Genomic DNA, 26,698 nt, shown 5'->3' with positions numbered 1-26,698 from the left:
CTGCTTATGTAATCCCTTTACGAAACTCCACAGATGGGTAAGCCCATAACACTTAGTAACTGATATTTAATGTTGGAACTACTAGCCTTCCTTTTGGGTGAAATTGAGTCCAAAGCATCTCTGGTTCAGCTTTCACATGTGTATGCAGTTTTAAAGGGCCAGGCCAATACCTCTGTTATCTGCGATACAGAGGTCACACTCCCCTAAAATGCCATCTAAGAGACTGAAGTTCAGACTAACAACTTTTTCAGGAATAAATGTTTCTATTCTGGCAGCAGCAGACCCACAGGGAGAAGAGCTGCAATAAGCAGGCACCATGAGTAATCACGTCCTCATCCTCCAGATACTCTTCAAAAATTAGTTTTTCCTTACCTCTTTCCAAGTATCTACAGGCTTTCCAATTAAAGTTCAGTAATGATTCGGGGTTTTATTAATTAAAATACTTTATGGAACTGGGTTTCTAACATTTTTGTTATGTTTAATGTAATTTAGTCCATTTCTATGCATTAATTTATGTAAAATTATTTAATACAGTCTTCTCATTTTATGACTTTCTCTCCCTTGTTGTGTAAAAAGGAAAACAATCCCTCCTACATCAGGCCAGTCACAGAATCCATGTTATGGGACGGCTAATTTTCTTGTGCAGAATAAGAGTTCGCTCTTTGTTGATAAAGAGCACAAGTGAAATACATACATACATTACATACAGGAGCCAGGCTCCATCTCAATAACGAGCAGAGGAATGCTGAAGGAATGAGTTATTAAAGCTACATAATGATGGATTTTTGGACTCAAAGTGTTCAGCATAATATTGAGTATCCATGCATGCTAAAAGCAGCCCTCTGGTTTTTAACATTGCAAAGCCAACACCTAAGTCAGGAGGCTAGAAGTTGAATTGATATTTCACACAGGAACACCCAATAATGTTACTTTCCTGCTAGGGTAGCATAGAATGTCCATATCCATTGCTCAGCATAAAATACAATTGCTGGATCCCGCTTGGTGTCCTGTCTCATGGTGAAGTCTGTCCTGGCAGATGGGTTAGATTCAGAGGTGGAAAGGACAGAAGGATTGCTATCATTCCCAGCTGACATTCACAAGTGGTGAAACCAAATCCTAGGCACTCATCACATGGATTACCATTACTGAATTTAGGCAGAGAGCACAGTTCACTTCCTTGCCGTCAGAGTTACAGACCCAGAAGTGACTCTGACTGCACTGCACAACTACGACAGAGAAGCTAAAAAGTCTGGATGTGGTTCTTCCCTCTCTACACTGCAAAAGTCCCTGCCCTTGCCAGAGATCAATCCTGCCTGTTGAACCATCAGTGCGTACGAAACAGCATGGGGAAGGTCTATGAACTGATGCGCAGCTTTGGGTCCCTGAACCCACCTCACTACCTCTCTCTGACCTCCAGACCAGCGCACAGGTTTCCAAGAGCTCAGCAAATCCTCCCTGGCCCCACCAGACCACAGGATGCCTGGCTACAAGCCGCTGCTCATGGCTGGCCACCAGCTCACTCTCACCCCAGCTCTGGGAAGGGACACATGGAGTCCCGGGTCCACTTCCATAGCATCAGACAGGAAACCACAGTGTGAATTGTAAGGGGTTTCACCTCAGAGACACCAGACAGAAAAAGCAGACTTGAGCAGGCCTGAAAAGAACTGTTTCAGCTAGGACATGAAGGGATGGGCAGGGAGGACTGAGCTCACACCCAGGAGTTCACCAGAACCAGCACTGATGGAAGAGGCTGTGGGCAAAGGTTTACGGTGCAGAAGGCTGACACCTTCAAACTTGGTGTCTGCATGACCACTCTGAACCGCCAGTGCATACACGGCCCTGATGGCAGCTGGCAATCAAGAGTAAAGAACCTGCGGGCATTTTATACTCCCAATGCCTATGAAGTGAGATCACTGAAATCACAGTGAGGACTGCTCTCCCTTAAATACCATTAGGATAGTTTTCAGCCTCTGAAGCAATTTCCCTTAAGAAAACTGGTCAGGACGAAACATTTTTGGTGTTTTAAATACCTTCGGAATGCCAGTGGACATTTGAAGTGCTCACCCTACAGCAGGGAGAGCAGCTCCTCTGACTGAGAGCCCAGATGTGAAGCACATTTAGGACTCTGATGCTAAGTTTACTGCAATGCGCACTATGTGAAATCTAATACAGGTAAGCTGGAGCAGCTTCACCATGCCATTCTGATAGCTCAACATTTGGGAGGTAAAGCCCTGAAGCTCCAACTACACAGGAGCTTTCATGCCTCTGTCTTTCCTGGAGACCTGCCAGACAGCAAGAGGCAACATCTATGTGGTGAGCAGTGAGTCAAGAGCAAGCCTTTGATAGTGTTAATGTAACATGAGAGCAAAAGCTGGAGTGGTTGCATTGGAATGGATGCCTTTGCACACATGTCAGCTGTTTGAAGGAAAGACACAGTTGGCATTAGATGTGGGAGATCAGCTCATTGGCAAAGTGCAATACACAGGCTCTAATGAACTGGCTCTGAGCGAATCGACTGGCACTGCGTCCAAATGTGCATTTTTGGCTGCAATATCCATGATTTCCAAGCTTCATAGTGGGGCGGTCCAGGTCTCTTCGCACCTGCTGAAGTGAACCAGAGCAGATGATGAGTTGGATGCTGCAGTAAAGACTTCCAAGACTGGCACTCGTTCTACAGAACACGGCGTCAATGATGGCAGATGGTCCTACATACGTGATGCGTCCTGTAAGCAGTGCAGCGACATGTTTGGAATACTCTGAATCTAGGCTGCTGGTGGCATACCCCTAACGTTATACATCAAATAGCTCCCTCCATGCTAAACCAGCAGCAAAACATTCAGAAGCTGTAAACATCGCTGGGAAATTAATTAAGCACTGCAGGTAGACACTGGCCCAATGGCCCCTTGCTTTCAGCCTCAGAATCTGCCATAGCTGCGGATGTGCTGTTCACACACAAACCCACTGACACAGTAAATGGAGCACTCTCAACTGATCTGGTGGAAATGCAAGGGAGACAGAGCCCACGATAAACACCTATATCCTAGTGCTGCACCCCAGCCTTACACCTTGACAGTTAATCAGTTCTCGTGCCCTCACCTCTAACACTTGCTCAAAGGAACTGCTCAAAATTTCCCTGTTTAGGAACTGTAGATTCCTGAAATACAGACATTTATTTTTCTGAAAAGCCTAACTCTTGTCTTGGGTTGCCTCTCACTGGACAGGAACCAGCAGAAGGTGTTTATAGATGTGAACACGCTGACCTAGTAAATGTAAGTAGTGCTTTGAAAACACCTCATGGGTAAACAGAAGCTGAAGGTGCAACCTGGAACATGACTTACACTGAACTCAACCATAGCTGCAGACACCTCTGCCCATCTCAGGAGCATTGACACGAATGTGAAGTGCATTTGGGGCATGAAGTTCATCACATCAGCAATACTGGTTTTCTTACTAGAGATGGACAATCGCTGCACACCACACCGCAGGCAGACAGCTATTCTTAGCACTTGGCAATTTGAGCCTGGACTCTTAGGAATGAGAATGATGACCAAAAGGTCTTGTTTCTGCTTTTTGGCCAGATCAACAACTGTGCAAGATGAGCCTCTCCTGCAGTCTGCTGATACTTCTGTTTCTGCTTAGGACCCAGATGTGCAAGAAAATACCTAATATAAGTGATAAAAAGACAATACCTGACCTGATCACATAGCTTTTAACCACTCAGGCAGGAGAAGTTTGTAGTTTACATGAAGAGACTCTCATGCTACTTATTCCCATTACTCCTTGCTTACGTTTATTTCTATAAAATCAAGCACCTAATAAAAGCACCTTCATTTCAGGAAACAAACATAAAAACAAAGGTGACAATAAAAGAAAGAGGAAGAGTTCATCACTTTGCAGCTGGAGTGCTGTGGAGTGACCAGGCTGCCAAGAGATTCCCGATGTACCAGACCCTCATCCAGTGCCACGGCAGCAGGTGGCAAAGAAATCAGGAAAAGATCACTGTGAACAAGCTGTGCAGATTTCAAAACCGACACTTTAAAATAAAGAAACGATGCTAACAACATTCTGCAAAATAAAGCAGACAAAAGGCCGTGCCAGAGGGAATCCACGTTGCATTTTTCATGCTCGTAAATGCTGTGAGTCAATGTTATTACCGTGCACCCTTCTCAGCTATTTGAAACCCAAGAAATAGAGAGAGTCGCGCTGTGCAAGTGTCAGCACGGAGCTCAGCCTGCACTCCAGGAATGATTTATGTTATTGATTTACATGCTTTAAAAACAGACAACAGTTTGGCACGGAAAAGAGAAGAGAATTAATAACTACAAAGGATGAAAACACCTTCGTATCTATAAACTCAAATGGGAGGGCAAATCTCACCTGGACTGTTTCACATCAACATATTATATTTATTTTCTAGAGAAACATATTTACGGTCAAAAAGTCATTTCAGGCTTAGAAGAAGCCTGGCTTAGTTCAGTATTCACTGACACAATATCACGTCGGCTTTCAGGAAACAGCGAGTTGGAATGTCAAAATAGCAGTGGAAAAAAGACTTTCATTATTTTAAAGACGGCCAAAAGCACAGAGCTCTTTTACTGCCACAGCAACCTGTTCTCATTGTTTTACAGCACACTCATAGCCTTTAGAATGTCTGACCCAGGGTCTGTGGATGCAAAACAAAATGATCTGGTTCCTGATCACAGTGCAGTCCCTCTGGCAGAGTCACCTTCTTCTGCGGAGGTGCACATGGTAACATTTAAGGCTAATTTCAAGTCTACCACCACCCAGGCAACATCACCTCTGTCATTATTCTCCTGCTTTACTGTAGCCTACATTAAAATTGCCTGTTTGGCTGTTAGTTCTCACACAGCACTGAGGTCCATCCCAGGTTCCCGCATGCTGAGCAAAGCCCAGCCTCTCTAACGACTCTCCAGCTGGCTCATCTTCCTGCAGTGACTTCCAACCATCAGGAACAGTCAGAACCCTCCACAAAACACCCTCTCGCAGGAGAGCTGGAGCTGCCACTGTCCCACAGGGACACGCTGTACCAAGCCCTCACAGAATGCGGCAGCCATGGACCTGGTCTTACACCTTTTCATGCCAGAAGCCCAAACTCTTTAGGAAGACACAGGTGTGGCTCCCGTGATCCACAGGTTCCACAACATCCTTCAGAGCCTGAGGATGCAGCCTGCAAGGAGCATCCCTGAAATGTGGAATGAAAAGCAAGTCATTGTACATGACTTTGCAGCTGTAAAGCAATGATGCCAGGACTGAGGGAGATGGGACTGCCTCTCTGTCCAGATGTCGGAGGCCAGAACCGAGTCTCCAGCTTTCATATGAAAGCGAGTGTGCCCTGGACATCTGGGACACTCCCATGCCAGCTCTCTGACATAGAATCTTAGAGCAGTTTGGATTGGAAGGGACAATGAAGGTCATCCAGTCCACCCCCACTGGATCAAGTTGCTCAAAGACACATCCAACCTAGGCTTGAACACCTCCAAGGATGAGGCAGCCATGACTAGTCAACCTGGGCCAGTGCCTCACCACCCTCAAAGGAAAACACTTCTTCCTCAGATCTAGCCTAAACCTCTCCTCTTTTAGTTTAAAACCATTACCCCTTACCCTATCGCTACCGGCTCTGCTAAAAAGATTTGTCCCAGCTTCCTTATAAGTCCCCTTTAAGTATCTTTACAAAATACTGAGAAGCAGGTGGCCATTACAGCCTGGACGCTGTGCACCCATGGGCTATCGATCTCAGCAAGGCAACTCCATTTTGCCAGGGGTGGTGTCCGATATGATAGCACTTCCCTCAGACTTTATAGCAATGTGGTTTCCCAGATTCCCAGTCAGCGACACAGCTACCGATGGTATGCACATTGATTTTCTCTTCAGTGGGAGGAGATGTCCACCCCATCCCATGATCCTCTTTGCCTGTCGGTTGTGTGCAGGCCAACCAATTCCCACTCGGAGGTGAAGAGAAGGGGCAAGTAATGCTGTGCTTTATTATTCAAGCTCTATAAATCCTGCCTTTACACCAGGGCATGGTCTAGATTAATTCTTCACATTTTCTGTGCATTCCTGTGCTCAATTACACTTGCTTTGCATCCAGCAATCTTTTATATGCTAGTTAAATTTTCACTTTTGATCACTGTGACTCAGTTTGGCTCCTGAAGCATCTCCTGAGCTTTTTGTTGAGGCTGCCCTTTTCGGGTACTTCAGACTAACAGAGCATCTCCTCACGGACTACGCGTGCCACTTCCTACGTTCCCCCAGGTCTAACAGCAGGGCCATGGTTCCTCTCTGCTACACAAACTGGTTTCAAACGCGCCATTAACGGGGTCAAGAGGCAAAGGACTCCACTGACTGTGCAACGTAAAAAGATACCAAAGTCTGTCTGAACCGCAAACGAGAGAGATTCTTTGAAGCCAGGATACTCCAGCCAACATTTAATAAAACAACAAAAGGAAAGAGAAAAACTAACTGAACCGAGAACAAAGGGCAGCACCACAACTAACGACACTGACCTGCCAACAGCACTGAAGAACAAAGAACAGGAAAATACAGAGCTGCTCAAAACAAACAGGAGCAAAGGGCAGTACAAAGCTATACACAAAGTGCCAGTCTCAAATATGTGTGGGAGAGTAGTGGCTGTGTTTATTACCGTATCTCCTGCAGGCATTTTTACCCCTTCTTGTTCTGTGTTGGATGTGGGACAGCAGCACGGAGCAGCCAGGCTAATTTCTCCCATTCCCCAGGGTATGGGAAATGCTAGGGAGCACAGCCTGCTGGCAGCCCAGTGAGCTCCAGGCAATGAACCTAAGCTGGAGAGAGTACCAAAAACGAACCTCATGCTTGTCCTGTCCTCAGCGGCAATAAAATTGCCAAAACTCATCCAGGCTGTGGAGTCTCCATGTGCTGGTGGCAGCACTGCTGTAAAGAGCCACTCAAATCCCAGCATGGAAGGCGTTTGGGCCTGGCCACCCCACAAACTTCCTGGCTGTCAGCAGCCCTTTTCTTGGACTGTGCAGTTGTCAATGTTGCCAGCAGAAGATTGAACAGCCAGGCTGAGTGAGAGAAAAAACAAACCTGAAGCATTAGCAAACTCCTTGTGGCTGGTTCTCAGTGTGGACTGCTTGGCTGCTTCTTTATCAGCACAGATTCCTGGCTTTACGGATGTGCTGCACAAACCCCAGACTCCTCCAGCCTGGTACCCTACACCGCAGCAGGTAACATTCCTCATGCTGAGGCTGAAAGAATCAATTCCTACGTACACCCCAGGTTACAAGCAGGGTGTCAGCATTTGCTATGGTGGGCATAATCGTCTAACATGACTAACATAAAAACAAACGAGGGGATAAGGGGAAACAACTGTAGGTTCAGTGAACAGCAGGTCTGGTACTGCCCCAGTGCTTCCATGCAGCAGGGGGACAAGAGAGGGCAGTCAAGATCAGAGAACCAAGGATATCTGCTAGCCTCTCTGCCACTCTCAGGAACTGTAGGATATGGTCTTTGATAAAGTTCTGTGCCCAGATAAGGGGTAAGCTCCTCTTACCCGGGAGAAGTGCACTGGCTGAGCAGCCAGGGCAACACAGGCAGTCTCACCCTCAGTTCAGCTGAGCCAGGCACATTGACACCAGGGTAAGGACAGCACGCAAGGAAGAGGAAGGGTGTTGACAGGCTTAAGGACAGCTTCCATCATCAATATATACTGGTGCAGGGTGCGAGTCTGAGCCAAACCTCTCTAGGGTACAGAATCAACTGTCAGAACCAGCCATCATATGAGGGAGCATGCAAGGAGAGCAAGCAGATATCTCAAGGAGCATGGGAACTGGATCAAATACAGAGGGAAGGCAGGTTTATGGCTTGCTCCCACTGTGGAGGAATAAACGGGTCTAATTTGCACACACTCACTGAGGTCTCTTTGTCCCATGAATCATGAGTGAATTTTGTCAGTGAGGGTTCAGTAGCCAGAGAATCTGTCCTGGCAGTGACGTGCTAGGCAGAGCTGTCAGCAGTGACAGGAAGAAGGAAACACATCTTTCAGCGCTGCACTTGAGCCAGTTCCATTGGGGAGTGATTGAAGGTGAATAAATACAAAACAGCATTATGGTATTGTCACCACCTCTTTTCTGGCTATAATTTCACTATAACAAAGTTTGTTGGCACCTACTGAAGGAATGACTGTGTAGGGGGGAATATCTCCTTTCTCCCCTTGTGTTGTGCTGAAAAGTGGAATTAAATTATTCTGCTCACAGACAGATTGTTCCAGTAAAATAGATTGTGAAGCCACCGGGGTCTCATTGAGAGGAGAAGCTTTTACACTGTATGAAAAGGCAAGAGACAAAACCCTTGCCAAACTCCTTCACTCTTTATTACCGACAGCTGCAATGCTGGATGAGTCCAGATTGTCGTTTAAGCGCCAAAGGGAGTGATGGAGGTGGGATGGCACGTGAGCAGATGAAATACACGGCAGCTTCTCCCCCGATGGCAAGTTTAATTATTTGTACTGTTGTGTACACATGGAAAAAATATACACATACTGGGAAATCATTCACTCCAATTCCTGTGTCAGGTGGATTGTAATAAACACTCTGCCTCATCCATGGCAGAACGAGGTGTTAAAATATTCAGAACCTGCATATGCCTTTGTCACAGAAGAGAGGAAAACCAAAGTGGAATGCATTTCCAAAAGCAGGAGCACATGAAGAAGGGAGCAAAACCAGATGCACTTTGCTATGTGATCTAACAGAAGTGAACCGAACCAAACTTCAACCCAAAGAAAAAACATCTTCTGTGTACTTACATTCCAGACAACTTCCTAATACATCCCTTCTTGTCCTTCCTGCATTTCAAGATCAGTGGAACAGGAGGAATCTGGCTCTTTTTTCTGTTCAGTGTTTAGCTGACCAACACTAAACTGTGCTTTGTTAGGATCAATTTTCCCAACTCCCTGTGCTCCAGGGTCCAGGACACTGTGTGACATTTCAGGGTGATCATTCCAGAAGTGAAGTGCTCTCTAAGTCACTAGCTACGGTTTACAACCCTAAATTGTTAACAAACCCTATCCGTGATGACACAATATGTGAGGCCACAGACCAGAGAGAAAAGATGCAGACAGGTCTGTAACTGGCAGTACAGCTGACTCGGAAATGAAAATTGCTTCCGCAGGGTTGGCAGGCCTTGTGTACTTGCTTAAGATGATGTTTTAAGATTGTTAACAGCTTTTCTGCTTGAATAAGAACCTGATTCCATTCTAGATGAACTTATCTCTGCTGCTGTACCTCAGTGCACCTGTGAATGCAGCCTTCATGTGGCTTGGGAGGTCTGAGATGCAGCATGATGACAACCTGCCAGCTCACATCCCAGCTGCACTTGAGAAAGCTCACACCCTGTTTCCTGAGCAGCTCAGGGATGTTCCTGAAGCCCAGCCTTCCCTGGATCTTGCAAATACAATGTTTCCTCTTTGTGTTTATGGCCCCCCTACCCTTACAGTTATTAAGACTGTGATACATCATGTGAGGCAATACGAGGACAAGATACATCAAGCTTCTTGGAGCACAGTTTGTGGCATTTCAAGCAGCTAACCATATCCTCCCCCTGCACAGGGACATTTAACAAGCATAAACAGATAAGCCATCAGAGAAAGTGTTTGCAGTGCTACTGGCCTTGTGCATGTATTTTAAAATCAGAGTCAGACACAAAATAAACACTGTAAACTGCAAAAGTAAAGAGGACACAGGGACTTACCTCGCAGGGGGAGTTCCTCAAGGGAGCTGGAAATGCAGGGCTGGTCATGTCAGTGTTCATTACTGCTGGTGCCTTGCTGGTGTTGAGGAGGAGTGCACAACCTGGATAAAAGAGGAGAAAAGTCAAACTGCAGCACTCACATCCTGGTTTCAGGGTCTGTGACACCTCCCCAGACCTACATTAGCTGGCTTCTGGTACAGGAAAATGCTAGAGAGCACGACGGTTTTTCAGTGTCTTAGGGATGCAGCTTTGCCCAACAAACACGCTTGGGAAATGCCTTTAAGAAATCTGTGTGCCTTCCCCTACAGCTACCTCCTGTTCCTCCACAGCTTCAGAGTCATGCTCCTGGCCAGGATGAACAATAAAATTCTATGAGCAAAAAGTAACTGGAAAGACAATGTTTATCTTGGCCAATCCCAAAACAAAATAGAGCTATGGCAAAACATTACCACAGTGATGTTAATGCAGCTGGAGGCCCCTCTGCCCTTTACCGTTTGCTGTGCCAAGAGGAACATGGGCAGTGGTAACACTCGGGTTCTGCTCTGGCAGTTCTGCATATAGCAGTGTGTAGTTCTGCATATAGCAACTCTGGAGGGCACCACTGCTGAGAGGTATGTGGGCTTTCACTGAAATTGTCCCTACCCCACAGGCAGATAATTTCCCAGCAACCCTTTGCTGCTCGCTCCCTTTCAGCCTTTTTGCTTCCAGGTTCACCTACCCTTCTCTTACCCTGTGGTCTGCAACCCCATGAGCTGAGCCATCAGATACACAAACGCGCTACAGTCTATGCCAGTTCTCACAAACACAGAGCATCTACTCTTTATGTCTCGCCCTGGATCTATCTTCCTAAAGCAATGTTGGGATCACACACTACTATCTCCACTGTTATTGTAGCATCTTCAGTTGCTCAGTGCCTCAGCAATGAAGGCAACAAAGATGATCAGAATGCTGGAACACCTCCAATATGAGGACAGGCCGAGAGAGTTCGGGTTGTCCAGCCTAGAGAAGAGAAGGCTCTGAGGAGATCTTATAGCGACCTTCCAGTACCTGAAGGGGCCACAAGAAAGCTGGGAAGGGAATTTTTGTAAAGGCATGTAGTGACAGGATGAGGGGGAATGGCTTTAAATTGGAGAGGGGAAGATTCAGACTAGATATTAGGAAAAAAATTCTTCACAATGGCTTGGGGAGGCACTGGAACAGGTTGCCCAGAGAAGTTGTGGATGCCCCCTCCCTGGAAGTGTTCAAGGCCAGGTTGGATGGGGCCTTGGGCAGCCTGACCTAGTGGAAAGTGTCCCTGCTCGTGGTGGGGGGGTTGGAATTAGATGATCTTTAAAGTCCATTCCAACTCAAACCATTCTATGAGTCTATGAACCTATGAATAACTGCCTCAATGATTTAAGTCACTGCATCAGGAAAAAGCTTATCCTAGCAGGTCGCCTCTTTGCCAAAACCCAGCCATCAGCCCAGTGGTTCAAAACCTCAAGCAATTCCATGCCCAAGGTATAAACCTTCAATGGTTTGTATGAGAAGGATTAGAAATGAACCACTGGAATCTGGGTAGAGGAACCAAATGCAGAGTAGTTATATACAGAGGTGGAATTCAAGGGACAAGGTGGGCAAAGAGAAGAAAAATTAGGAGACAAGATGGAGAGAAATGAAGCAGAACAGAGAAAGAGAGGAAGTAAATAGGAAAACCTGAAAGAAAAGTATCAGCTGAGTATGGAGGAGGGTCACGCAGATGAATAGTTGGTGTGAAGTTCTTCAGAAAAGTTCAGGATTAGGATCTGGTGTGACCTGAAGTACTAGTCTGTATCCTCAAGAGAAAACATGAGCAAGGCAGTCTTTCATCCAAAGCACACTGGAGTGCCAAGATGGCTTTTGTTCCACTGAAGGCTGAATAGGTAAGTGCAGAGGAAAACATGCCTTGGGCTTCACTCCCTCTCCCAACCACTTGTGTACCTTGTTTGCTCTCTGTTGTTCATTCTCTGCACTTACTATTCACTGTCACTCACCTTCTATTGAAGGAAAACGGTTGTGCTCTGGGCTTCCAATCCGCCATGGAGAAGGATGGGATACAGAAGAGCCTCGCATCCAGCCACAGTCTCCTTCTTCGAACGAACAGTAAAAGCCAGAGGGAAGGTTTTCTGCAGGAGAGAAAGAGACACACAGAAGAACCCAGGTGAGCTGAGGAGGAGACTCACAGGACAGGCTGCAGGAATATCTATCTGACTGGGCTGCCCTGGGCATGCAGACAACGCACAGCGATTCAACTCCCCAACTGTGACTAAGGGACTCCTCACTTTGGCACATCTGAACGAGAGGACACATCTGAGTGTACACTTCGAGGTCTCCTACATACCTGCCCTCTATAGCTCCACAGACACAAAGCCACTCAAGGTTACACCTTGGAGACAGCTTTCTAACCAGAACTTCTGCAGCCTCACAGAGGGAAATCATGGAGAGGGGTCAGTGCCTAACAGGATACCCCTCCCTTACAGTCTAAGTCTCCGGTCAGCCCAGCTCAACTGTCTGCACCTTGATTATTCCAGCTCTCATGAGCACAGGTGCTGCACTTGTGAGGGAAAGCTCGTCTAACTCTATTGGAAAATGAAGTAAATGAGGCACAGGTGTTGTGCCTGCTGGAACCTGCCAGCTGGATATCATCATTGGTGACAGACACCTCAAAAAACTCAGCCCTCAGTAAGACTGGGATGCAGGTTGTGGATACAGGACAGGGAAAACAGTGACCCAATGAGAACAGGGCACTATGAGGACTTAAGAGGCAGCTGTTAGTTGAGTTATGAAGTAGAGCTAAGCTGCAGGGTGTTCAGCTTGTTACTCGCCAAATTACTTTCAAGCCTTCAGGATGATTTAGATTTTGCTTGAGAGGTAATTAAGTTCAAGGAGTTTTTTAACTTTAACACTAACTTTCCATCCTTTAATAGCACAAAAAAAATCAGTAACTGGTATAATTTATAGAGTGGATGGAGCACGCTCCTGATTCAAAACCAGATGTAAATCAATCACATACTGCAGTTTCATCTTTTGGGTGAAATTTCAGACTTACATTATAAAACACACAAGAATAAAAGTCGTATGGACCCTTACCAAACATAGGAGGACTTCTCAGAGGCAGAAAACCATAGAATCATAATATCACCAGGTTGGAAAAGACCTCATGGATCATTGAGTCCAAACATTCCTATCTGCCACTAAACCATGTCCCTGAGCACCTCGTCTACCTGTCTTTTAAACACCTCCAGGGAAGGTGACTCCACCACCTCCCTGGGCAGCCTCTAACAGTGCCCGATGACCCTTTCTGTGAAACATTTTTTCCTGATATCTAGTCTGAACCTCCCCTGGCACCTTTTGAGGCCATTCCCGTTTGTCCTGTCCCCTGTCACTTGGGTGAAGAGGCCAGCTCCCTCCTCTCCACAACCTCCTTTCAGGTAGTTGTAGAGAGTAATAAGGTCTCCCCTCAGCCTCCTCTTCTCAAGGCTAAACAATCCCAGTTCCCTCAGCTGCTCCTCATAAGACTTGTTCTCCAGCCCCCTCACCAGCTTTGTTGCTCTTCTCTGGACGCAATCCAGAGCCTCAACATCCTTCTTGTGGTGAGGGGCCCAGAACTGAACACAGTATTCAAGGTACAGTCTCACCAGTGCCGAGTACAGAGGGAGAATAACCTCCCTGGACCTGCTGGTGACCCCATTTCTGATACAAGCCAAGATGCCATTGGCCTTCTTGGCCACCTGGGCACACTGCTGGCTCATGTTCAGTCGGCTGTCAACCAACACCCCCAGATCCTTCTCCTCTAGGCAGCTTTCTAGCCAAACTTCTCCTAGTCTGTAGCACTGCACAGGGTTGTTGTGCCCCAAGTACAGGACCCGCATTTGGCTTTGTTAAACGTCACACCATTGGTCTAAGCCCAGCTATCCAGCCTCTTCAGATCCCTACCCTCAAGCAGATCGACACTTCTACCCAGCTTAGTGTCGTCTGCTAACTTGCTAAGGGTGCATTCGATCCCCTCATCCAGGTCATTGATTAAGACACTGAACAGGGGTGGACCCAGCACTGAGCCCTGGGGGACACCACTTGTGACTGGCCTCCAGTTGGAGTTAATTCCATTTAACATCACTCTCTGGGCCCGGCCATCCAACCAGTTTTCCACCCAGGAGACTGTGCGCCAGTCCAGGCCAGAGGCAGCCAGTTTCCTAAGCAGAATGCTGTAAGAAACTTTGTCAAAGGCTTTAGTGAAGAAAAAAAAATCTACCCAAAGAACTTAAAAGCCCATAACCTTAAATCCGAGTTCCTTCTGCAGTGGCCTCTGTGCTAGTGAACCCGGCCTGTCCCATTCTACCAGAAATGAAGCATGAAAAGGGAAAATACTTCTCCACACAGCCAGCGGCCCTGTAATGCCTGAAGGCTTTGCCGAGTTCAGAATTGCCAGGGGTTAGAATTTGTTGCTAGAGGCACAACTTTTGATCAAGAGAGAAGGAAAAGGATTGGTGTAGGCAAGACAGGAACCTTCAGGGAGCTCTGCACAGAAACTCGTTGCTGCTTTGCCATTTCCCTTGCAGAAAGATTCTGCTGGGCTGGGTCCATTGCTGGGACAGAAATTAACCCAGTGGTTGTTTCATGCATGTTTGCCTGGGAAGTAACCTGGCTCCAATGGAATTAATTATCTATGCTTGTTTGGTCACTCACTCATGTTATCACAAACTCAGGTGTTAGATATTCCTGTTCTGGCTGCCATCTGCCCTGGGACAGCCACGTGCAGCCAGTGTCAGTCCTGTAAGGAACCAGGTCCTAGTCCTCCTTATTTCACTTGGGAATGTGTTCAGCACCGGTAAATATGCAATGAAGCCACACGACTAGTATCCTATAACCCAGTGGTTATGAGATTTATCTGAATTGCGGAGAACATTACTTCCAATCCCTATTCCAGGTAAAATTTATGAAATGTAGAAGAGCACCCTCAGGTGAGACTTAAGCAGCCCTTTGTCTTCTCAACTGGACCAGAACTCCACACTACAATCTTGGAAGCTCTACATGGAAATAGGAAATACGGGTTCAAATCTGCTTAGGTAAGAAAGAATCAGTCCCAGGTTGGTCACATCCTCGGTGAATCCTCCAAGTCCTGGGCTTCTACCTAATAAAGAGACTATCAGCACCTTCATTATTCTACTTATTTTTTTAAACACATCCATTATTTTTCTAAGCTGCTTTGACTGGTGAATCAATATTTCCCCAGGCAGAAATTCTGTGGTGAATTTCAGACAGAAAGTACAATAACGTTGGAGTAGCCAAAAGCACATGCACTTTTCTGCAGTCAAACTTCTGGTTTTGCCCAGTCTTCTGCCTCGCAACAAGAGATTACTGAGCCAAATCCACATTAGTGGTAACTAAACAGAGAAGTACAGAACTATTGAAATAAATTCTCCCTTTCTGTAAAGCAGAGCTCTGCCAATCTGTATTAGTACATATAGATCAGTGAATATCTGTGAGGAGACTTTCTAGTAGCCTTCCAGTATGGAAGTGGCTACAGGAAAGCTGGGGAGGGGCTCTTGATCAGGGAGCACAGGGATAGGACAAGGGGAAACAGTGTGAAGCTGCAGGAGGGGAGATTGAGATTAGATTTTAGAAAGAAATGTTTTGCTGTGAGGGTGGTGAGGCACTGGCACAGGTTGCCCAGAGAAGTCGTGGCTGCCCCATCCCTACAGGTGTTCAAGGCCAGGCTGGATGGGGCTTTGAGCAACTTGATCCAGTGGGAGACATCCCTGCCCATGGCAGGGGGCTGGAACTAGGCTTCGAAGTCTAAATCTAAGCTCGGATTCTAAATCATCCGAGTTCTCATCTCTGCCTTGTAGCACACCAGCTATGTTCCATACACGATTCTGTACCACACCATGAGGAGGTATGTTGTTCTCTTTGCAGCATGTTGTAACCCATAACAGCAAGAATTTACTCACAAAGATACGAGATCCCCACTATCTTAAGTCTTAATGTGTGTCTGCAAAGGACGCTTCTGCACACCAATCTAGTGTGGCACTTCCATCAGGCCATTAGATTTACCTGTCTGATGCCAAATTAACACAGTTTGGCATCAAATTCTGCATCTCTCTCTTTGAAGCTGTCTTTTGCTTCTGCAGGAACATTTGATTACGACTCAAGCAGCCCCTCGCTTCTCTCCAGGGGTCATCCCGCTCCAATTTCCCACTCCCTAAACAGCCTAATTGGTTGCGCGCCAAACAAGCACCGTGACATTTCCTTAGCCATAAATAAGTAAAGAGGCATTAACAAACAGCTAGCACTAGGGAGGTTTTTTTTTCAACTAACAAAGAAACCACAATCAAATGAATAGGAAGAAACTAAAGGAGGAAAAAAGATGTCAGTACCTGCACAGCTGAAAGACTGGGAAAGGAAAAAAACCCAGCATCTCTTTGGAGCTCAAAGACAGAGGCCTTTGTTTAACAGCAATTTTAAAAGCTCTCCTCTCAGTTTTGAGCATGGCTGCACCTTTTTCTGACAGCTTTTTACTGTGAGCAGAGACATTTGGGAAATCCCTCTCCTAGAATCACTCTGCCACACTTGCAAAAGCTGATGAAAACGTTGCTCTGCTCAGGAGCAAAGTGAGGTCTGAAATGCTGAAGCATGGCAGATGGTTTGGGCTGGGCTGCCACGCAGATGTACCAATGTTGGAAACATCCCATCACCTCTGGTGTGTGGGAGAAGGCTTATGCCAACACTATTCACACAGTAGAGAGGTGGCAGTGGAGAAACCAGCCATGGACTGAGCAAGCTGGTAAGGGGACGAGCAGACAGATCCACAACTCAAAGCTCCTGCTAAAGCTAGCTGGTTGGATTTGTTGCTTGGGTGGAAGATAGTGATTTCAGGCCTCTTGGCTAGGAGTAAGAACTCTCATTCCCAGGACCTGTGGTGGAAAACAAGCCATGCGGTCTTCTCCTCAAGCCAGGGAGTGATGCTGTGCTCTATAAGTGATTAATGGTTAAAGGTTTTGCTCTTTACATGTGAGCTTTTACACCCTCAGAGCATTCTCTGCTGACATGACTGCAAGTACTGCATGGCTTCATGCCAACAGCTATAGGGGAATGCTGCATGAGGGGAAAGGCAACCAACCCAGCCCCTGGGGACAGCCTGTGTGAGAGAAGGATTGCATTTCCCAGCTGGTTCACCACGGGATACAGGGCAGCAGTCGGGGGCAGAAGCAGAAGCAGCCCCTCAGTATGTGAATATGGCTGAGACACAAGCCATGGGTGCACCCAGTGTTTAAAACAGCAGGGAAGCGTGTTCCTCTCGGCCTGCCCCATCCCATGGGGTATTCAGTGTGCATCCAGGACTGGTACAACTCCACCTGGCGAGCTCTGCTGCTTCCACTGCTGCTGCAGACAGGACCATCCGCACAAGGCAGAGCCAGCTGTGGCAGAAAGACACAACTGTGTGTCTGGACATGGTCAGTAACGTTTCTCTGCTTCCAGTAAAATGAAAATGCATCCAACCTACTGACTATTGAAATTTACTGAGTTGTGTGCAGAACACAACAGAAATAACATTATGAGGTGTCAGAGCTCCATTTTAAAGCTTTCAGGAAAAAAGAAGGTTTTGATACTACCGAGATGAAGCATTACTGGTTCTATGGATCTGCAAGTCCACAGTGATGACGCTGTTCCTACAAAAGCCAATTTAATGTTCACCAGATGTGTGTTGTTAATGAATGTAATTTCAAGTTGTAACAATGCCTAACAGGTCTTTCAACTAGTTTACTAGCTGATTCCAGGTCAAATCACTTCTCTCCACACCAACAAAACCTATTACTTTATTCCTTTGCCAGCAGCACAGAACTGGAATTTGCTAGAAACCGCAGTCACTTGTGTTAAGTTTGTGCTACAAACAGCAAAGGTCCTTTAGCCTAGACATCACCTACATCCACACAGCTTGCCTGAATTCCCTGACCCAGATTCGCCCCTGCTCTAGCTGTCACATAGGAAAGCCAAACTGAGAACAATGGCCTCTTCTACTCCAAAGGCTTTTGCTGGGACTGGTATTTTGGTCAGGGAACACATTTTTTGCATACCAAATAAATGCACCTCTGCCTAGATCAGCTGCAACACATGCACTTTGCATTGGTAAATGGAACTCTCAACAACTGTTTCTCTTGATATATTTGCCCTGTGGATAACCATATGACTGACAGCCCATCACTCCTAACTACCTGTAACCTGACAAAGGGGAAGACACTGGCAGTAGAATGTGCAGAAGTATAGAAAAAGAGGTGAGGCATCCAGGTTATATATCACAAAGCATTCACGCACTGCAAGTTTCCAGAAACTCAGGCTGCTATCTATCTTCTGCTGTGTTTTATTGGCCTCCGGACTGCTGAAAAGAGGAGAGAAACCAGGAGGAATTACAAAGACATGGGAACTGGTCAATGACAAGCCACTGGCTCTGCTCATTTTTCATCTCAGAAGTTTTCTTCCTCCTCTACTTCTGCCAGATGCTGTGCTACATTTTGATTAAACGCTCTAACAAACTACACACTTCATAATTCCATGAGGCACCCAGCTACTCAGGCTGTACTTCCTTTGCATTTTTGATCAGGACTTGGAAGAGAAGCAGCACTAAGAGCATCTTAAGAACCTGCTGCAGAACTACTGCAGGCAACTACAGGAACTCATCAAATGGTCCGCTCCAGGCAGACAGCCAGAGGAACCACGTGGGCTACGGAGGATACTAGTCTTTTGATAGCACCAAATGAGTCTATTAGTGCTACAGTCTCAGGCATTAACATTTAAAACAATCCATGCTTTTGGGAAAGGAGGACACAGCCTAGGAGTTTGGATTTACTCACTGCATATCTCCCCCTCGTCTTCTCCCTCGGCACAGTCCCTGACAAAGTCACATGCCTGCCCCAGCCTGATGGTTGTTCCATTCCAGCAGCTGAAGGAACCCTCCAGAGCCATTTTGGAGCCAGCAGCAGATCCTAGAGGAAAAGAAAACAGAAACCACTTCAGATGGGTGAACTGCTTTCCTCTCAACCAACCTTGCAAGATCCTGGACAACAATGAAGGGGAGAACACCGTGTGAAATCCTCTCAATCCCATAATTAAATGATAAAGTAATACTTTCATTTTTTTTGACCTGTTTAATCTTGTCAAATACCTAATGCTCCACACCTAGAAGAGGACTTCAGTTCCCCAGGCATGTCCAGTGTTTTAACTCAGAAGGCATCTTTGACCTTGAAAAGTGGGTTGAAATCCTGTGGCCTGCTCTGCAGTACTCAAGAACACCACAATACGCATAATAGATTTTTAATCCTAGCGATTTTATAACTAGGCTGACAGTCCTGAAGACAGGAATCATCTCTGTTTTGCTCAGGAGTAACATGGCTACATGGTTGAGAAAGAACAGAAGGTTTCACCACATCCTCCTGCTAACGTGTTACCTATGAATTGGATGTATTGCATTGTCATATTCTCTCTGCAAAAGAGAATCTCTACTTGTATTTTTCTTTCTCTTCTATAGTCATTCATGCTCCTGCATCTGGCATTCCCATCCCTTTGTGCCAGTGAACCCATAGCAAACCATATCTACCAAGATGCAAACATTGCTAATCCATTTTACCGAGGCCAAGCAGCCAAAGGCAGGCAGCAGTGTGGGATGGAGCCAAATCCTATGAAATGAGGGCACTGAACGTTGCGATCAGAGGATAGCATCACCCATTCAGGAATGATCTCTAGTACTTAGCACTGTCCTTTTCTGGAAGCACTTGATGCCCTCAACAGTGGAGAAGTCAGAGATCATCCAGTCTGACAGCTATCATTTTCCTTCCTGCAAGAATTTTATCATCCTGAGGACTTTGATTGTAGATAAGTGAGATACTTAAAAAAAAAGAAAATAGGGTCTTGTCCCAAGAGAGGTGGGCTCTGGATCAACCAGTGGGGAAGGCAGGAATTAGCTCAGTGACATTCTAGAGCTGGTATGGATGGAGGAAGCCAAGTGTGAGAAGTGTCAAAGCCCTTTCCACAACAATCAGGGTGTAGACACAATTCCCAAAACCTTCCCGACTTGCTGAAGTGTGCATCCTGTTCACTACTCCTGGAAGACCTAGGAGCACGAAGGGTGCTACAAATTCCCCACTGCAGCACCTTCTTCCTGGTCTCATCCTAAGTGGGTAAGTGATCCTGACTGAGCCAATACCTCCAGACAAAGTGAGCTGCTGTTTGCCCAACTCATCTGCGCCTGCTAAACCATGCAGCTACATTGTGTTCCCTGGTACTACAGGGAGCCAGGAATCACTGGCGATTCAATTAGATGTGCACTTGATACTTTTATTTACATCGCCTGCCAAAACTCAAAATTAATGAAGCATGTAGGAAAACAACCACTATTTCTCTTCAAGCTTATTTTATGGTGCAAATCAATTCAGGAGTGGGGGAATACATGTCAGACCTTTTTAATAAGGGACATCAGCTCCTGAAAAGGGTGTTCTGTGTTACTGCCAGCTTGGGTTTCTTGGCTGCCTCAGAGCAACCCTGGCTTGCCGCATACGGGCTGCACAGTGCCCTTGCATTGCAGTCAGGGTCAGGGCTGCCCACAGAGGGGAGAGCTACACAAAAAAGGACCGATTAACTCAGAGCTGATGATTGCTGCAGGGTTTAAAGTAAGGAGATGATTCCTGCTTGGCCCTGCCACACTCCTTGCAAAAATGCACTCTTGGAGACACTGCTGAGAGCATTCCCTGTGTCAGAAGCAAAGCACGTCACGGTGGGCTCAGCCCAGCATGCAAACAGGAACTGAGTAGGCAATCCCTTCACCCAGAGGTATGCAATAAGCTCACACGGCTCCATGTTGCTGGCAGTACCACCTAAAGAGAAGTTAAAAGACAGGGCCCAGTGCTTCCATAAGATCAGTAATGTCATGACACTCCTAAAACCGCTGACATCCTGCTCAAATTCCAAGGTACTTTTGCCTCTCTGAATTCCCCCCAAACGGTTCGGAAGAAACACCCCCATTCATTCCCAGCTCTCACGTCCCCCTCGGTTTCTCTGCCATCTTCTGAGCACTGTACATGTACCACAGCCCAGCTGGGACCAGACGTGCAGAGCCAGAGCAGGGGTTATCGCAGGCAATGGCGTTTTTCCCTTTACTCAGTTAATTTTAACTTTGCAGAGGCACTCGGTTTCCCCCAAGCACATGACTCATTAACACTAATTCTAGTGGAAGCAAGGCATTCCAGAGCACCTACTGTCCTCCCAGGTGGCCTTGTTGCAGCCCAAGAGCACAAACCTCCTGAAGTCAACTGGCTGTGGTATTCCAAAGCCGTCAGCTGCAACCAGACATCAAGCAATTCCAGGAGTTTTTCCTCAAACAAAAGCAGTAGATTTGCACGCCCATTCATGTCTGTGGAGCTGGGGCTTGGATTAGCTCAGGTTTGCATTGGAGGCGTGTACACATGCTCTGTGTATAGGTTAGAGAACAAAACCAGCAGAACTACAGCCCGGAAGCGGCTGGGCTCTGTGACAGTGCATGATTTATTCCTGGTCCCTGTTTGCTTGCCTGCTGTGTGCACAAAGGCAAAATGAATTGGATAAAGGAGATAATTAACTAGTAAAACAAACAGAGAACCAAAAAAAAAAAGCCCAAATACAAATGACCCTTTAAATGGGCCACTTGATGCAGATGTTTGCACCCAAGCCCAAGGAAACTTCATTTTTAATTAAAGCATTTTGTAACAAAAATAGACATTTAATCTTTTCATGTCTCAGTACCCATCACTCCCAGCAAGGTGAGCCCAAATGACCCTGGACTGCCAAGTCCAGTGGCCTCAACTCACACACGGAGAAGGAAAGGAAAATGAATGGTATCAAATAAGCATCAAAGTAAAATTTGTGTGAGACATCCTTTATATTTACAGCAGTGTTTGTGTAGCCAGTGGCATCCATAAATTATAGCAGTCATTAAACTGCTCCATGGCTGGCTTGGAGTCTTATAAATCATTATTTAAACAGCAACATTAAACAAATGGCATTTCAGGCTGTAAATTGAAAGGAGAAACAAACAACTCCATGGGGAACAAGTGCTGACTGTGTACCTCATGGGTCCTGCCTCTCAACACCAGGATGGAGCTGTGGCAGCAGTCACGTCCAGTGCTGGACTCTGGCACAATAAGAGCCGTGGCTCCTGGCTGCCCACACTCCAGGGCTTAGTTCCCACGTTTCAGGGTCAGGATGAAAGAGGGACATCATGTGTGCCAGCCTAACAGGGGAGAAGCAACTCCCTGCTCCAAGGGTGGAGCCAAAGGACTTACATCACTCCACAGGAGCAGATCTTCTCCAACTCAAGATCCCTCTTTTCTCCTCCCTCCCTGCTTGATCAGTGGAGAACCCAAAGCGCGATGGGAAACCTGTCTGAGAGGGACGTGGCCAGAGAGATTGTGGTGTTTGATCACAGTATGATGCCACCATGGTGGGCAGGAGGGAGGGAGATGGAGATTCCTACAGGCATTCTCAAAGGCATCCTATAGTCTGCAAACTGGCTATGCTGCTAATTATCAGGCAGGATTAATCAAGCTGCCTGAACAAAATTATACTTTCCTGTATTACATTCAACTTCTTAAATAATAATTTTTAATGCCACAGAAAGCTTTAGGGAGCAGCAGTCAGGTAGCACCCTCTCACTCAGTGCACATCAGGAGAGCTCAACAGAACAACATTCCGTGCTGGTATAACCCTGTTCTCTCCACTCTGCAAAGAAATGGCAAAACCTAGGATGAACATGGACCCTCATGTCTGTGTCACCAAAAAGCAAGTGGGCTGTCCCTGAGGAGCATGGCTGGACACAGCAGGGCGGATTCCAGAGGTTCTCAGGGCAAGACCCTGCACACACATGGTGAGAAACATCCATTTTAAAATGCATGTATGTAGTAAAAAATCTCTGCCCACAGAACTCCACCATGCTCATCTCACCACGTGTGCTACCGCTCGAAGAGAACCATTCCTATGATTTACTGACACCTCTTGAATAACATTTTCCCATGGGCCAGTGCTGCAGCCTCATGTTCCTCTGACTATCACAGACTGTGCAGCCCCCCTGACAGTGCTCATCTGTCACAAGGACTTGTCATCAACTGCTCAACTTCATCTGCTCCTCCTTCAGTTTGAGTGCAAGGCCTGGACTCAGAGATGTTTAAAAAGAGACTACTGGAGGATTTACAGACTGTGTGAGACAAAGCAGAGCTACTGTCTGGCTCTAAAAGGATAGTGAGAATTCTGCAGAGCTCCCGATTATTGATATTCTGATGACTCACCATTCCTGATGGGCACATCATTTCCTCACTCTCCATCTCCAATCTTCCAGCCATAGAGCAGTGCAGCCGTTGGAAGGCTGACAGCTCACTTGGGGCTGGGGACAGCTGGATTCCAGGACAAAGGACATTGTCTATTGGCACGAGTCATTAAAACCCCTGCTTCCCCCACTCAGGAAGTTGGGAGGTATGAAATGAAGGAGGTAGAAAAGAGAAAGGGGAGTTCAAGGAGCAACCAAAGCCATCCTTGGTGAACACTCACTGAACTCCAACACGATACAAGGCAGATGACAGACCAACACTTTCACAGTGAGCTGTGCTGCTCCCATTTTCCAGCCAGCTGTCCCAGGACTCCCGTTACCCAGATCTGCAGGGAAGCCAACTGGTCACAGCTGCAAATGAGACCAGGGAGAGAACAACTGGGAAAGCACACTATCCTCAAAACATGCTTTGAAAAGAGACTGGACTCCAGGTTTCTCACACTAGGCAGCCAAAATTAGTCAACGCTTCATAATTTCTGGCTTTAATCTTTGTAAAAATGTTGTTTCTGTCGCTGATACTGCCCAAGGACACAAGTAGAGCTCACTCAGAGGAAGAGGTATAGATCTTCTTTTATGAGACTGCCTAAAAAGCAGACCAGGTTTGTGTCTGCCTGAAAGCTTGCCCATCTCTCTAGTTACATACAGTGGCTTTAATCTTATTTCACTTCCTACACACAAAATGGGAATAAACTCATCACAAGGGCTCTGTGATGTTCATTTCATTTGCATCTGTATGAAGCTATGATGTTATCGTAACAGAGCCACGCAAAACCCTTAAGGAGATGGTTTACCCTATCTTCGCAGTGCAATTTGGATAACTTACAGTAGGAACTGAAAAGGCCACACACCTGATGAAAGGGCAAAGGACAGTGGACAGCTTCCCGCTGCAGGAGGGCATCTCGCTGAATTCCAGAGGTTCCTTGGTGCGTGCCAAGGGTGCAGCGCTCCTGCAGTGAGCGAACCCGCTCTTTAGGGCCATGTAAAACAGGACTGTCCTTTCAGACAATGTCAACAGTTCAAAAAGTGTCTCACCAGAACATAAAAATGCCAAACTACCTCACAGAAGAAACATTTCCAAATAATTCAGGGTTGGAAATACTGACTTAAGAGGTTTCAGTACAGAAATAAATGTTGTCATAAAGCCAACAAATTTGAAAACATTTGAATTTAAGAAGGAGAAAATGTTGGGCCGGAAAGTCAAGCGAAACTTGCTGTTCTGGAACTCACTCATGGCAGTAATCTGGCCAGCTCAGTTCTGCTCTCCTACTCCACTGCCACCATTTCCAAGCAGGGATGTTACACCAAGGGTATGGATTTACAAAGTTCATTCTTCCAGCCTTGCTGGTGCTGGTACAACTGCTGACACTGCCGAAAGCTTCACAGCACTTCCAAGGAGCTGGCACTTCCTCACTGTAGCAGGGACCTTCGACAGAGCTGCTCCCGACCCTCCAAGCCCTCTGTGATCTCCTGGGAACACTGTTGACCAGGCCCAGTTACTTTTCCCACCTTCTGGCTGAATGACTTCCCAACAATAATGTTGGTGGGACACAGCTTTCCTGAACTTACAGCAATAACTGGCGTCCTTAAGACTCTAATGAGATAAAAATGTGGGGTAAGAAAGTTCGCTGTATTTCACACTTTCCCATTTCTCAATTACGGAAGCTGATGGAGGAGCTAATATTTATCTTCAAAGCTCCCAAGACAGCAAATAATTGCTGAGTGCAATAAATGACAGGATAATGTTTTCCTCTATTAATCTTGCACAAAAACTAGCTGCTGTCTTGTTTTTCTTCAGGATGCTGGTACCATACATATTTCTCCTTGTGATTTGTTACTGATCAGTAAGCAGCTCCCACAGCGCATCCAAAAACTCATAGCAAGCAAGTGAACAGCAGCAGGAGCAGCAGCGAATTTGATAACAGAGGTGTATTTTCCAGCATGCATCGGTGCCTACATATTCTGGGTACAAAATTGAAAGGGTCCAAAACAAACAGAAAATTAATACTTATTCCCAAATCACTGAATCATGGAATGGTTTGGATTGGAAGGAACCTCAAAGCCCACCCAGTCCCAACCCCCTGCCATGGGTAAGGACACCTTCCACTGGATCAGGTTGCTCAAAGCCCCATCCAACCTGATTTTGAACACTTCCAGGGATGGGGCATCCATGACTTCTCTGGGCAGCCTGTGCCTGTGCCTCTCCTATAAATCCCTACAAACGTTCTGTTTGCACAGTCACTGGACTTGTTTTTCTAAATTTGGTACAGCAGATCTTTAAAATTTTCACCTCTAAATATGAACAATCTGACTTAGAATGATGCAATGGGATACAGGAATTCGTTTAAAATAACCAATCTCACTTCTGTTGGTTGCTTTTTGTTCCCTGGTTTCGATATCAGACCACATTTGTTGTTTGATTCCCTTTTCTCTCAGGTATCACTGCATCTTCATGGGGTTTAAAAAACCCACCTCGAACCAGACAAACATACCCTCCCCAGCTTTCCTACCACTCCCCAAAGCAGCAACTGGTACATTTGTAACTGAGTAACTGGTTAAAAACCACCAAAACAACTTTTTTCTGTGATTTTTCCATGCATTTTTGAAAATACAGACCCTGGAGAGGTAAAATAAAAAGGTCCAACCCCTATTTCTGGCCCTGCCAGTCTGATTGGAGCTTTCTGGATCCAGATGGGCTTGCAGCCCAGCTTGGATCAGGCTGCAGCCTCACCCCGGGACTGCTGGCCAGGCTGACCGCTGGCTCACTGAAGACGAATGCTGCAGCCATGCACGGAGGACGTGGACAAACCCACATGGTGTTTAGGAGCTCATGTATAGACAACAGGAGCAGATGGAGCATGGATCCACTCTCAGCACCAGACATGGAACTGAACATGAGAAATCAAGGCCTCTGAGGGCAGGTGATGAAGCAGTGCTTCCCAATTTCATGCATGCCTCTTTGCGTAAACCTGAAGTGTTTTGATAGGAAACACTTGTTATTTGTCACATTTTGCTTTCTAGAAATCTGGGTTCAATCCCATTTTCAATTACTCAAGTAAATGTTACCTTTGCATGCTCAGGTTCCCCAGTTTCAAGCACAACCAACACTGCCACTACATACAGGGGAATTTTTCCCTCTTTTGCTTCCTAAAAGCACCACATCAAGAAAAACATCACTAACATTTCACAGATGAGGAAACTAAAGCCCACATAACCCATTTCAAATGATAAAATGAGACTATGAATTGCCCAGACCAGATTAAGTCCTACTCCTGTTCCAGCTTCCACCAGTTGGACTGAAGTTGCCCAGATCCAGGAGGAAAGCCATAGGAAGGAGAGACTGGAGAAGATTGCTTGGCTCACTGAGACTGATTCCAGGTGGGTCAGATACAAACTCTCCCTGCACCCTGCAGTGACAGCAACTCAGCATCTCTCAGTCACGTGTTGTTAGCACACCAAAACAGTTAACAGCATTACACTCATACACCTTGTCATGAAAAACACAGACAGCAGTATGATGCTTGATTGCATTTAAATGCCATTTCAGATAGAAATCATATTTTCCATCCCTAACATGCAATTCTGCTTCTG

At 46.3% G+C, this 26,698-nt stretch overlaps 1 protein-coding gene across 7 annotated transcripts in view; it reads right to left on the bottom strand.

The window, feature by feature from the left end:
- Positions 1-26,698, bottom strand: part of ALK (ALK receptor tyrosine kinase) — a 298,563-nt gene that overhangs the window by 56,395 nt on the left and 215,470 nt on the right. For 6 of the 7 annotated variants that reach the window (XM_054063538.1, XM_054063534.1, XM_054063535.1 and 3 more), the window contains exons 6-8: positions 18,615-18,746; positions 11,760-11,891; positions 9,748-9,848 (exon numbers count right to left, since the gene is read on the bottom strand). In XM_054063538.1, the coding sequence (XP_053919513.1) occupies positions 9,748-9,848; positions 11,760-11,891; positions 18,615-18,746 (365 nt within the window). Of the gene's footprint in view, positions 1-9,747; positions 9,849-9,926; positions 10,062-11,759; positions 11,892-18,614; positions 18,747-26,698 lie in introns of those variants that run through there. The other variant, XM_054063540.1, reaches the window with a different exon arrangement.

The sequence above is a fragment of the Cuculus canorus genome, chromosome 3 (assembly GCF_017976375.1).
Source record: "Cuculus canorus isolate bCucCan1 chromosome 3, bCucCan1.pri, whole genome shotgun sequence".
NCBI lineage: Eukaryota > Metazoa > Chordata > Aves > Cuculiformes > Cuculidae > Cuculus > Cuculus canorus.
The sequence above is the reverse complement of the archived record's forward strand: the minus strand, read 5'-3'. Positions and strand labels throughout refer to the sequence as shown.